Genomic DNA, 14,957 nt, shown 5'->3' on the forward strand with positions numbered 1-14,957 from the left:
CCATGTTAAATTTCAGCAGACAATGACTTAAGCCCATTTAATACGCAAAGCTGTTAACAGTTAACTTTGTGCAAGCCATATTCTGGCTCAAAATATTTATTTTTAGCTGCATTGTCAATCACATAGAGAGGCATGTATTTGGACACAAGTCAAAACCCTTTAAGAGCTCCTAACTATTCTGTATCAAGAGTTTTCAAACCTGGGGAAAACTAAATCATCACAATATAGCTAACAGCGCCGTTAGAAACCAACTTTATTGTTGCAGTTTGAAATTATTTACACAATATAAATCTCTTTGAAAGGTACATTACTTCATTTAATCAGAAGTAGAAGGCCTTAGAATAGTTTCAATCACATTTAGCTCAAAAGAAGTACAATTCACTCCAATGAATAAATGATGCACCTAAACACCACAACATACAAGGGGCACAGGGACTCTTTTGGGGGATTACAGTGCTAGAATATGACAAAGGCTCTTCTATAAATTGAGCTTAGTTTACTCACAGGACGCAAGTGAACTCATGTTTAAAAGAACACTGAAAAATCTGCTGTAACAAAGAAAATGACACAAATTGGAATATATTCCTAATATGCTGTGGCCCTGTCTCTGCAAGTGTTCAAAGGGTTTTGGATGAAGAGGCTTAGAACCAATAGCTCTAAGTGGAAGTCACACCTTAGAAAGATTGGATACATTCTCTGTGCTGAGACTATTCAAAGCACTTGTGTACAAAGCAGCAGCATTAACTACCACACTGTGATACAAAATGGTAAATGGAAACTTGCTAGAAAAGAAATCTTTCACACACTGAAGACTGGACACTTATTTTCTGATAACACTTAAGGATTACTACTACCAAAAACTTAGAAACATACACTTTTTCTCCAGTTCACACTTTATTTTATGGCATTTTATACTATATTTTTCATGTTTCTCTTCGAAGGTATCTTTCATCTTGCATTTTGAACGGGTGTCTACATGGGGAAAAAAACCCAAAACCAGTTAACAGAGGAAAAACACAGTTGCAATGCCAAAAAAATAGGCTGGTGCAGGACCTGAAGTTATTTCAGCATTTAGTCTCAAAGTTTGCTTGCTAGATTTCAAGTAACTTGTTTTTCTTTCCTTTTCATTTCCACTAAGTTTCCCTCTGTGTTATCTCTCTATAAACATCAAATCAAAGATATTTGGGAAGTCCATGAATTAAATTCCACACCACAGGGAAACTGTGATAACAGCTTGACAAATTTAGAAGGCTGCAGAAACAGAGTGTGAAACCTTGAACCAAAAATTTGGTCATCTGGTGAAGTCTGGCCATCTAAGATCCCAGTGGTCTTCAGGGCCATCCCAGTCAGTTTTCTGACATTTCCCAATAGTAATAAAACCCTTTATTAAAGAATTTGGTGCAGAGCACCATCCACACTATTAATACACAGAAAAGCTCAAAACACAATGTATTGCAAACTAATCAGCTACAAAGGTGCTTTCTTTTTTATAAATTATTTTTTGAAGAGTCTCTTCCCTCTCTCTCCAGGTTGAGTGGTTTCCTAATTATCTCTATATAATAATCTCTACAGATCAGACCACCTGTAAAAGTCACTTAAAAAAAAAAATCAAACAATGCCTTTTCAGCACTTCACTTGGATGGAGCACCTCCTTATAACCAGCCTGTGCAAACATTTCACATATTTTCCTTCCCACTGAAGGTCTCTAAGTCACAAAGTCTGGTTTAATCCAACACATTCCATCCAGAATGGTGTGGTGTCTCACTGTTGAGAGCCCCATTCCTAAAAATCCTGTGTTTGGCTAAGAGAACATCTATCTTGCACAAGATCAAAGGTCTTGGATTTTCCTATCTTTCACAACTATTGAAAACAATCAGTTTGCCACTCACAGTCAAAGAGGGAGGAAAAATTGTCTGCAAGACAGTTCCACACCAGCCTTGAATTTCCCTTAAGGTTTGAAAGTTGCTTTCTGATCCACTACCATAATTACAGCCTGCTTGGTATGGAAGATGACAGCAGATAGTTGCCAAATCCAGCAGTTTAGCAATCTTAAAACACAACAAATAACACAAAACATGAGAAAAAGGAACACACGGCCACCTAAAACACATACTGGTAAGACATGGTCAACCTCCTCTGCTAACTACAGGAAGAACTGCCCCAAACAAGAGATTATAGTGCCACTGGGGTTTAGAACAAAGTTTTATTTAATCAAAAAGTTACCCAATTTTAAGATTTCTTTTGGTATGAGTAACAAGAGTATTTGTAAGCTCTTGTTACGTACCAAAGGCTTTTAAAAAATCTGAACTTTATTCTGAAACAAACTTTACTCTCTATAATTTTCTCTTGTCCTTAAACCATGAGAGGAAACAAGCAAATACAGTTCATTGCTACAGCAAAAACTTGAGTTTCCAAGTGAATTATTTCCTTTTACTTACGTTTACCAAGCCCATCCCTCCTCTTGACTAGTACTTCTTGGATAAACTCATTTCCCAAGGCCTTTGTAACTTAAAAGTGTCACCACAGGTAAGACATACTACGTCAAGATCATTTTGTCAGATGGAGAACAAGATTTGCAAACCAGAATTTTCCAGCAATTATTAAACACACCAGTGAGAAGAATAAACTAGAATAAACTAACAGCTTGAAGGACACTATGGAGTTCATAACAGACCATGAAAGGCAACAGTGATGAAATCTAGGCAGGGAAAAAACGATCCTTCATTATGTCTGTGTTTCCAAGGTTAAAGGCCTCTTCAGAAAGGGACTTTTTACACAAAAAAAAATTCTGATGAGAAATCATGTATGACAAAGCAGAACATAATTTTAGTCCAAAAGGACCTAGTGATAGCCAAGTATGAAAAGGAAGATTTTATATTCATGTTTACGCTAAAATAAGTAGGGTTTTGGGCACAAGGAGGAGGGGGAGGGAATCGCACACAGGGAAAATACCCCCACTATAAGTTTTAAATACTCTAAAGGGGTACCAATAATTCTCATGTTGAGGTAAATTAATTGACAGAACTATTTGAGTGATTTGGACATTCAGTATAAGCATTTACAAATTAGCAACTAATCCTATTAGAAGGCTATATCCACCAAAAGCATTTAAGTTGAGGGACTCCTATCATAGCTACCTCAACCAGTGTCCCCATGGGAGCACACACTTCAGGAGTGCTTCAATCCAACACCCTTAGTTTAAAAGTGAACAGCATTCAAGAATGCCTAGGAAATTTAAATAAACAATTTTAACAGCTTTCCCTATCCCACCAGTACTGCATATACCTCTGACACATGGTTTGCCCTATTATTAGAACTGATTTTCTGTTAATCTAAGTACCGTATAAATCTCTTTATTCCCAGAATCATTCCCAAGAACAAGATTTCAAAAAGCTAATGAGGGAAAAAAGACACTGGGTGTCCAAGGCTATAAATGGATATCTTAACATGGAAGTATTATGCTCCGTTATAAGTCAATTTAACAAAAGAAGTCCGCACACAGAGTTAGATTTCTTCTTTACATCAAAATTTCTACAAAATAGGAGAGAATACAATGCAATACACAAGTCCATAAATGCAAGATACAGTACAATTCACACTAATTTACAAATGGTTATTTACACTGTTGTATATACATATACAGTCAGACCTGGTTAATGCAAATTTGGTACGTCCTTTTAAAAAGCAAAACAACAAGTGTCAATGAAGGTATTTAAAATTATGTGACAGGAGACTACTGACCATTCAGAAATCTTTAGTGCTTGGGTAACCTAAGAAATTAGGCCTGGATTAGCCAGATCTGACTGCAGAAATGAGAAGGAAAAAAAAATCACGCTATTCTGCTTTACAAAAGCAACCAGGCCGCTACGGTCTATTGACTTGATGCTATTCCTGCAAGAATACCCAGATTAATAATCCTCTTTATATTTACAATATAGCTTTAACTACAGCAAGAATTATTAATTTTGGCATTCATGCCCTTAGTTTAACAAAGGCAACAGAGTATCTTCTTGGCAAGTCACAGTCAAAACTACTACAGGATGTTTCTAGAGCTCAGTCATTTTGTCCTCCTTCAAATATCTTCATGTTGCTTTTAAAGAGACTGAGATAAATTAAGTGAAACAAGTATATGTTCTCTAGTACCTAACTTACATTCAGAATGTCCTGTATTCACAGTTTCAAGCTACCTTATCATCTGCAATGCAAACTACTACTTCCAACTTAATGTATATGTAGATATTCCTCAGGAAATGAGGATACCCTAGCACTACTGGCTCAAACAGATGTGGAACAAGGCTCAAGGTAACTGGGATTTCATTTTGGGAGATGTTTTACAGTATTTCCTCAGAGCTGATCACGAATGGATTTAACCTGCACTTCTCTTGAGAGAAGGCTGATGCGGAGCAGTGTTGAAGTGTCTGAAGTGAATTCCAACGTGCAAACTTAAAGCCTTGACCAGTACTGCAAAGTCAACCACTGTAACCTGTGACAGTCCTTGTGCTCCTTCAAAGTGGCTCAGGAAAAGCTTGGAGTATTTGCTACCTGCTTCAAAGTGCTTTTATGTGATTCACTCCACAAGGATGAGATTGAGCTGCACTCAGGAAAAGCTTTGGTTCTGCGGAAGCAAACTTCCACTCCTACAGTTATTGCTACTTGAGCTATACAAACAAAAATACTACTGACAAAAATTACAGTAACTCCAAACCTAAGTAGTACTAGTACCTGAAAAGGGAATGTGTTTTGCCAGCCATTGGGAAACTTAGGATCTGTCAAGTGTTGGATTTCCCAAGACCAAATGAACTTCACAGCCTTCTTTCAAAATGTTTCACAAATACAAAGCAACACTGTCAGAAATAAAGCCACTGCTTGGAAGAAAATAGTAACAAAGAGTTCAAAAATCTTTAGCAGTCTTAGTTCCAAGCACATTTTCCTGAACTTAAAGAAACTACAAGACAGCAGGGTATTACTCATCAAATGTCAATAAAGTCCATAGAGAGAAAGTACAGAAGATTAAGGTCTTCAGTGCCTTCATGAGCTCTAGCAACATCCTTGATAACTGCTACAAAGTAAATTATAAATGTCTATTTTAACTATTTGTTTCAAATCAAAGAGAGTTTCTCCAGTATAGTAGCCTCCAGCTAATGAAAATAGTTACTTCAAGTTACAAAAAAATCCCAGTTCTACCCTTTGTATAAAGATTTTTAACATTTTGACTGAATAAAAATAAAACGGAAACATTCAGAGATTATTACAAACAAGAGGAAAAACAAATCCTAAACCGTGCTTTTACAAAATAACAGAATGCCATTAGAAATGGTCTTTAATAGTGAAGATCTTTCATTCACATGAATTTTCTTTGTCCTGAATCACTCCAAGCTTTTGTAAAGCACATATGTATGTATGCGTGTACATACTATACACACATACACACGCTGCCATGTGCCATAAAGCAATTTTGAATAAATATCTTTGCTGGAGTCTGCACAAAAGACTCCCCACAATATTTAGTCCTCAGGTAAGTTTGTGTTTGCATGTGTTCATGCACACGCACAGACTTTGTACATGTGGGCACTTATGTGACCAAAGTGCAAAGTTTTTCAGAATATCATCAGAGTTGAGTTCATGCCTGCCTAGCCTCAAACTGTATTGTTGGGCTTTAGTTTTCTGCTGTGGGTTCCTTCTCATCTCCTGCCTCCCAAACCCACCCTCCCCTTTCAGAGTTAAAGCCTCTTTTCCACACAAACTTATGCATTTTTCCATTAAGTAAACATTTTCTTTTCAGTTCACATTTTGTAATCCAGACCATTCTTGGTATAATAGCTTTAAGAAATAAAGTGTGTGTGATGATCAAAGCCCCGCTGCTTAAGTCATACACTCTTCCATTCTGTCCTTCAAACTGGAGGCTTTGAAAAGCAATTTGCTGACAGAAAAAAAAAAAAAAAAGAACCACCAGACATACCAGAATCTGCACAACTACAGGACCAGGCATTTAAGACTTAAGAATCTAAAGTTAGAAGATGACAAAGCAGAAAGTTGTCATCAATACAGGAACTGTAAACCTGTGTCTTGCTCCCCCATGCAACAGGATCTCTGCTCTCCTATCTCCAGTCCAACAGTCCATTCTGCCACTGAAGCACAACAGATACAGACACCAAAATAGTGTTCAAATATAGAATCAAGTTTCAAAAAGAAAGAAATTTGGAATAGTGGTCTTTTGACTTTAAGAGGACACTTAATAAACAAGCAGCTTTCCCACAGAAGTCAGGGATGTCCAGCTAACAACAGTGATTGGTACAATATCCTCAAAGAATCTTGTGGTCACAGAACTTGAACATTTCTACAGCTCAATCAAGAAGAAAAAAAAAAATCAAAATGTTATTTTATCATTTCAGCAAGCTGCTTGATTCTTGTGCAAAAGAAAAGTACCATCATATGGAAAGCTACCTTTAAAAACAGAAAAAGGGAAAAATAAAGACCATCCTAACCATTCTCCCTAGTTATACCACACTAGAGATCACACAGATCTATTGTCACTCCTTTTACTCGTAGGCCTCTAAAATAATAATTGTCTCTGACATGTCTTCTTTAGCATAAGTTAATGCAACTTCAATAAAACAAGTTGTTAAACGAATCCTTTGGAACAACTTCACTATCTGCACCCAACTTTAACAAAAACTGATGAAAGCAGCAATGGAATCATGTTAAACTTATAATAAATAATTCACATACAACATATGTTAAATTACAAAGAAGGATTAAATTGCCATTTCTACAACTTTTTATAGATTTAGCAAGTTTCTAATCCGTTTTATATCAACAGCAGTACGTATGTTCTTCATAATAAATTTAACATTGAAGGACTGTCTAGAGGCATTATTTATAAAGCAGGAACCACCAAGTGAGCATTACAGCACTTCAACAAATGTTTAGCTTTTTTTCCAGTATCTGTTCTCAGAAAAGATTCAGGGGTTGTCTATCCACTTGGTAAGAGTCCTCCTCTTCATTACTCAGGAAGAGTTAACGTCATGACCTCCAGTTTCATTTTGAAATACTGGTTAAACCGAACAATTGCATACCTGGTCAAAAGGAGAGAGACATTCCAAGTTAGGAACAGCTAACTCTCCACATGACAACAGTCATGTAGGACTAGTCAAAATTCCACTGACCCCAGCACTCTGTTTCCAAAATTGACTCTTAGCAGAAATTAGGAACAGAACAATGATGATATAGTACTACTTCTCCACCACCCCCCACTCTCAGCTTGCAAAACAGATGCTGCTCCAGGATTATCAAAGTAGTGGTTTTGTGTTTAAATGTTCTTGATGGACTGTTGGACAACTACAATGCCACAGAAATTTGATCATGATGATTAAAACAAACGTGTCAAAGCAGGTAAGTTTTTGGGGTTTATCACTGGTGTTTTTACGTCATCTAGTGGTGACTGCGAGGTACTGCAGCCTGAAAGAATTAGGAATCCACATCGGTCTTATTTACAGCAATGACATAATTAAGCCCAGTAAACTGGCTTAGTCAGTGCAAAAAATTCTGAAGTGGGACCTTTTACCAGGTAAAATGATGAATTTTATCACCTCACTCAGCCCCTAATGGAGAAATTAATTCCTCTGCTTGTTGCCATGAAAGACCATTTTAAGAAGGCCAAAGACACAGGTATCTACCTGAAACAGAACTTAACATTCATTGGTTGTATAAAGACTCTTTAAAACAAAAATAGCAACTTCCAGGATCAACACTCCATGCAATAGGTCATCAAGCTTTTTTGTACTTTATCTTTGATTCTCACTGTTGGAAATGTAGGTCTTGCATCTGAAAGACAGCACACCTCACTGACCAACTTGGCTTTTATGTCTTTGTCTCCCCAACAAAAAAACACTTAATGCCCAAAAAAACATTTTATTCTTTGCCTTTTAAACCATGTGTTTTAGCCCAGGGACACATAATTTAGAGAACTTTCAGCAACAAAAAACCACTGACAGACAGCTTTTACTGCCTTGTTTTCCCTTAAAAATGAAGAGTTTTATTCTATGATCACATAGGTCAGGTGTGTTGCTCAGATTTCAGTTTCTGATAGCTGGGGTGTTGGACTAAATGGCCCCACAAGTCCCTTCCACCCTCTAATATTCCATGATTGTACATAGCAAGCACACTTACCCTAGAAAATCAAAGTCAATGGTGGAATATTTGGCTTGGATTAGAGCCCACAATCCCCAAAAGAAGTGGGAAGCCTGAAAGAAAAAAAAAATTAGCACAAAAAAATTTACCTTATCTTAAATCTAACATGTAAACATATCCTCACATAAAGACAAAACATTATCTATAAGAGAACACTCAAAATCCTATCTTTTTGTAAAGTTATTTGATCTCTCTTTACCAAAGAGATTTATAAGCAGTATTTTAGAATAAATTACCGGCAAGCAGAGGAGGAAACCCATTGGACTCTAACTCCCCATGTGTCATTTTCAAGAGAAACAATGTTGCATTTATAAACTATGTCACCTATTAAGTAGATTGTTGTACGACCATATACACTATGCTAAAAAAATGCACAGAAATGTAACTACCACCTCTACTGCTGCTAACTAAATTTGTATTATTCCACGTGTATTGAACTCCACTGCAAACAGGAAATTCTTTTTGAATCTTCAATTACACCCTTAGACCTCTATAATTACACTCGCTTTTACTGCTCGCTTGGACAAAGAAATATGTAATGCTTTAAGAAAACCTCTAACTCATCAGCATTTACACAAATTTGTCATCTGTTTCAAACTTACTTCTATTAGGAGTCCAGAGAAGTAGTCTGGAGGCCTCTGTTTACTTTTAGATTGAAAGTATGGGTTATATTAATGATATGACTGTTAATATACTTCAAAATGAACATGCAATGGCCATAAGCTTGACAGTATCCTTGTGGAAGACGTTTCTGGACACCCAGGTTACAAGTGACAGACTTTGAACTTCAGTAAATGACTGCTCATATTAATTATCTAAATGGCTTCCTGAAGCTTGCATGTAACACTTGATCAGGAATTTAGAAGATATCCATGGACACACCTGAAAATGCCTCAAAATAGCAACTAATCTATGTCCATGTGAATCTTGTACACCTAGTTCAGCTAACTGTGCCAGAGAATTGCAGTTCATCATCATTTTACATCAACAACCATTAACTTTATGTCAAGTTTTCCCTTAACAAAGCTTCCCACATGAACTGACACAAGTATCACACGGTGTTCGTGCATCATGGGTGGTTTATAGGCAAGTCCTGACCTGTTCTCTAAACACAGCCCTATGCTCTTAAACATTACTATGACCATTGTTTAAAACTGACAAAACAGTGCTATATATTTTCAAACAGACCACCAGAGTGCTTAATTACGGCTCTAACTTTCCTAAATGAATAGGACAGCAGAATTTAACAGTAACAATATTTGAAAAGAATAGCAGCACACAAGCTACTGTTTTTAAAGCTTGCTTAATAACCATCTTCCTTGTTAACTATACTTCCTCACCGCAACCAGTAGCTTTTGCCAGAAAATGGAGGGTATTACAGTAACAGAAGTGTGCTCAAATTAGTAGGAAAGAGGACTAAAATAAGGCCAAAGTGGCTACTTTAGCCTTATTCCTCCTACAAATAGCTGGGAATGTTATTCTTCAGGAGAAAAAAAATACAAGCACTTTTGCTGTAACATTTCCTGTCACATCACCTAGACAAAACAAGATCAGCAAGAGACTCTAGAGTGACCTATTTATCTGTAAATGAAAAAAAAAATAAAATCAAAATAGTCTAGTTTAACAGAATTGTTACCACCTTATTTTAAAAACAGCTTTTAAAGTTTGTAAGTCTTCATGAAGCACTACTTTGCTCTTCTGTCTTCTCACCATTACAAGCAAAAGTTCAACAAAGACCCACCATAAGCTGTGGCCAACTTAAACTTGCCAGACCAATAAACAGCCAACAGAAATCCTCACTCAAAGCTCATCTTCTTGTTTTCTGAATGCCCAGTGCCTCCTTCACTAGGAATATTCTACACAGAATTTTTAATATACATCAGAGAAGCAAGTTTCCATAGAACAGCGAAGTTTTATTTCTTATGGAAGTTTTCTCTACATGCCACAACACTCAAATTCAAGAAAATAGCAACTACATTTTTTCAAAGAGTATCAGGTTTCTCTTCATCATTCAACATATTCTAATCCAGTGTTTGTTACTTACCAGTGCAAACTGATTGACTTGGACATACAGAACTTCAACTTCTTTTTCACTGACTTCTGTGCCAAATCCTTTATATTCTTTGTAGGCCTCAAGGTAAGATCTCAGCCATTGCTCCTGTAATTTTCTGTTAGGATAAAGGCTGTAGTCTACCTCATTTACTCCTAGGAAAAGGACAGAATACTATTAGAACCTTACGTTGCATTAAAAGGCCATTAGAAACCCTTTAGTACTACTATTAGTAGTCCATTACTGTACCCCTTCCCACACAGGAACAGATTGATATTGTCAAATATCCACATTTTTACTTTGACCTGGCCTTATAAATTACATCTTGACAAGAATTTCCCACATACAAATCAGTGTTCTGCATTAAAAATTTATGTTCTCAGCCAGATAGAGTCTGCTTGTGTGTTGGGATTCAACACCTTGGCCTTTGAGAAAAAGTATTTGCATTATGAAACAAAAACCCTCATAAATAGATCAAATATTACCTATTTTGTGGGAAAAGAGACTGGTATGCCACAATATACCAAGCTGAATCCAGATGCATATCCAATTATCACTAAGCTCACGTTTGAAGAAAACTTATTACAAGTCTGTCTCTCTCCTCCACCGGTGATTGATAGAATGAGGAGCCCATGACGCATTTTTATCCTATTTTTCTTCCTATACTGGCGGTGCTTAGTCACAGGCTATAGAGAGTCTTGCCAGGAGTCCCAAACCTGGGTCACAGTTCACTCCCATTACCACTCTCAGGGAATTTGGGAATTCTCATTAATTCTTATATTATGAACATTGCAATCCCCTGGCACCTAAACTCTTTCATGTGTTAGATCCACCTAAATTTAGCTAAAAAAAAAAATTCAGATTTTTACTGGATAGAGAATAAAAGTGAAGCACAACTGTTCTTCATAGGAAAAAAATGTATTTGTTCATTTATTCTTCTTACTGATGTCAGATTTCAGAAGTATAAGGTGAAAAATCAAAAGCTTTCAAATATAATTTTGTAAAAGAATTTAACTTGCTTTCCAAATGTTTAAATTACCAATTTTGCAACTTAAATTACCAAGTACACACTCCGTGTTTTTTTCAGTTATCTAAACTTAACACTGTTTGTGAAGCAACTGGTAAATTAAGGCTCCTCATTTCACCACAGTGTACTTTCTGTCTGCACTAATCATTATGTAGGTTTTCCCTGCTGGCCCATGCTCTGAAATAATACAGCATACACTTGAGGTCATTTCTCCCTTATGGAGTAAGAGGAATGGGCATGCACTGTAAAAAATTTCAACTAGTTAATAAATTAATCTAAAAACATCTTTTTCCTAAAATCCCACCTTTTTCCTATGACATAGTCTTAGTCTTTACTTCTCATTTTAGGACAGGCCAAGTACTTAGCGCACACCTTCAAAACCACCAAAAAACATATAATACCTGCCTTTTGCCACTGTGGAATCACACAGAATATTGTCACTATATACACCTCTAGTGTGACATCCACAGTATTTCACTACAGTGGGCTGCCTCTGCTGTGTCACTTCACAGAAGGATAGGGTGAAAGCTGTGTGTTCTCTACTTATCTAATTCTACCAGAACTTAGGACATGATGTTTCTTTTTCTGGGTTAGAAGACCTGCAGAGGAAGGCCATAACTGGCCTGCAAAATGAGACATCAACACATTCTGATACCATGAGCTGACAGCTGTAAACATGTAACTAGATATACAAAGAATGAGTTTGTTGGGGTTTTTAATAAAACCAGTCAACTTTTACCTCTGAAACCCAATTCCTACCTGCAAATTCATTGAAGTGATTTCCAATGTCATAAGCCAGATAGTTGTACCCAGAGTACTCATAGTCTATGAACTGCACATCACCTATGTAAGAGACAACAGCAGCAACATCAGAGTCCAGATCAAGTCACAGCCCTAATCCTTTGGTGTCCTTTGAAGTTTTTTGGGGAAAAAAAACCACATTCATCTTATACCCAGTTGCGTGCACTCAGATGTTTCAGGGTAAGACTGTGATTTCTACGATATGAGATATTTAAGGGTAAATATTTGTTGCAGCGGGGATTACTGCAACAAGCATATTTCAAACCAGGAGTCCCGTGGAAACGAAGTATATATGGACAGATTCATGGTAGATGTTTCAGAGATGTTTATTTCTCCACCCGCATGGCCGGGGCTCAGCTCAGGAACTCCGCAGTCACGGGACCCCAGGGTCCTTGGCCACACCGGGGAACACAAACCAACCAATGGGAAACAAAGGTGACCAGGGGCAGGGAAACCCCATGTCTCCCCTCAGGGCCCCTCTCCCAGGGCTCCATGGCAGGGGAGGGACCCCAACATCTCACCCGTTTTATTTTAATAAAAGGAGAATGAAAACAACTGGATAAACATAACAAGAACAGTTTCAAGACAAAACAAGCCACCCTCCTGAGTCTTTAAATGTCCAAACAGATTCTCTGGAACATCTTAGGGCTGACACAAGGGAGACAGAACTCTCCGGGCATGCTCTGTGGGGAAACTGAGGCAGGAGAGGGTTTAATTTCTTCCCTCCCGCTTTTCATCCCCCCCTCGGTAGTGGAGAGGAATTGTAGGGAAATGGAATTGTATAGGGAAGCCATGGGGTGAAAAACAGATTAGGAATAAACTGGGGATAGGGTAAACTTAGGAAGGGGTTCATATTGGGTATAGGATAAAAGGGGAAAATAGGCTGTGGGTAGGGAAATTGCAGGGATGGATATTGTTTATAATTTTGTGCATAACGGCTGCCTTTGACTGGAATACCTCCAGGCCCAGTAACATTCGCTGCTTGTAAACCCTTCTTTCCTTGCACTATATCAAACTGTACAACTTCCCCATCTCCTACACTTTGCAGGTAATTTTTAGGGTTATTCCTTTTAATGGCAGTTCTATGGATGAATAGATCTTCCCCTGTATCATCTCGTGTTATAAATCCATAGTTGTTTTTTACATTGTACCATTTCACAGTTCCTGTGACTTTCGTGGCTACAACTCCTCCTATCACGTGCTTGCGTGTTCGTCGTGGCTGCTGGTCCCGTGTGGCTGCTGCCTCGCCGACTCTGACGTCTCGGACGGGCCCCCTCGTTGCGGCTGCTCCTCGCTCTCCGAGCGGCGCTGCTCCGGTGCGTGTCCGGGCTCTGCGCGGCCCCGCGTTGCCATCGCCGCTGGCTCCGTGCCCTGTGAGTGGTTCCGCTCCGCCAACTCCACGCTGCTTTGGTTGCGGCCCCGTTTCGGCTCGGTGCTGCGCTGCGCGGCTTCTCATGTTGCTGTGGAAACCGCCGCTTCTCCCTCCGCAGGGCTCTCCGAGCCGTGTGCTCAGAGCGGGCTGCCACGCCAATGCCCGGTTCCTGGCTGCTCATGGCCCACGGCACCCGCGGCACCTGCGGCATCGCTCCCTCACTCGCGGTCGCATGGCCGGGGACCCCGAGACAGGGATGGGGTCTGCAATAGGGTGCGCGCTCCCGAGGGGGCCGGGCGCATCCAGCGCAGGCACGTCCACCGGCACGGCTGCAGTCATGTGCTCCCAGGATGGCGGCCACGCGGCCTCGGCCACGGGATAAGTAGGATCCTCTGCTTTAGGGGTAATGGGACCGTACAAATGCTCCTCAAGAGCTTCCCTGATTATAAGGTATGCACGGAAAGCTTCTCTTTGATCCCATACTTTATCCCAGATCTCGTCCCAGAAACACCACAAGACACAGGAGGTTCGATATTAAAAAGTAAGTCTCGAGAAATACAGGAGAACCTTTTGAAAAGCCAGATGAAAAAGTGTTCTAGATCTCCCGGTTGCATTACTTTTTTGTTTTGTTGTTCAAGGATTCCTTTTACTTCTAGATACGTTTTTCTCTGTGGCTCAGAGAGCCCCATTTCCCACGATTCCTCCATAGTCCAGAGAGAATATCCAAACCAAGATGAGAAGAGAGAGGTCTAGAGTGATTATGTTACTCACGAATCTTCCTCAGGGATCGGTATCTTGCTCGCAAATATTCATTCGAGAAAGCTCTTAAATTTAGAGCTTACAATTCTCCCTGCTTGAAGTCGGAGTAGGAAAATTTCAATTTTAACTTCTACCACATGAGGGCCTCCCTTACCCTCAAAATGAGAAGTACAGTAGCATATTCTTTATTTTAAATTTATGTAGAAATAGTAGATCAATTTTTCCCCTGACTTAAAAAATAACAGTCCTGTTTATTCCCACACAAATGTGCAGCCACAGTGGACTAACACATTGCAACATGCTGATACTTCCTGCTTCCTCAACCACTCTTACAAAGCAAGACTATTCTTAATTGTTGCTTTTTTAAGCTGGATTCAATTAGTTTCAAGAATCCATCAGATAGTCGTAAGGTCCCCAAAGCTATCAAACTATGTGCCATTGTAAAAACAAGGGCTGATAAAGCAGCAAAACACAGCCCCAAAAGTCTCCAAATTACGTTTACCTGCAGTAAAGCTAGGGAAAATGCATTGAAGCTGCTCAAGAATGTCTAAAGCACATAAAACAGTCAAAATGAAAGCAAGATGGATTAGGTAAAACTAGAGCTCTTGTATTTTAAGGGAAACCAGCAAAATTACTAAAAAGTCAGAAAAGGAAGCAATGGGTTAACAAAAGATCTGTTTGCACTAGAACATTAAAAAATAAAACCTTACATTTCTCACTGCTATACTGAAATGAGTAATTTTCACCATTGCACGCTT

The 14,957-nt window shown here is 38.7% G+C and overlaps 1 protein-coding gene across 1 annotated transcript in view; it reads right to left on the reverse strand.

Annotated features, from left to right (window-relative positions):
* Positions 1-236: 236 nt before the first annotated feature.
* Positions 237-14,957, reverse strand: part of ETNK1 (ethanolamine kinase 1) — a 31,913-nt gene continuing 17,192 nt past the window's right edge. Inside the window, exons 5-8 of the mRNA XM_042050149.1 lie at positions 12,027-12,110; positions 10,235-10,395; positions 8,170-8,243; positions 237-7,076 (exon numbers count right to left, since the gene is read on the reverse strand). Coding sequence (XP_041906083.1) covers positions 7,004-7,076; positions 8,170-8,243; positions 10,235-10,395; positions 12,027-12,110 — 392 coding nt within the window. The 3' untranslated portion in view covers positions 237-7,003. The remainder of the gene's footprint in view (positions 7,077-8,169; positions 8,244-10,234; positions 10,396-12,026; positions 12,111-14,957) is intronic.

This window comes from Corvus kubaryi, unplaced genomic scaffold (genome assembly GCF_017639235.1).
Source record: "Corvus kubaryi isolate FWS band 111438036 unplaced genomic scaffold, C.kubaryi_AGA036_p1.0 72, whole genome shotgun sequence".
Taxonomy (NCBI): Eukaryota; Metazoa; Chordata; class Aves; order Passeriformes; family Corvidae; genus Corvus; species Corvus kubaryi.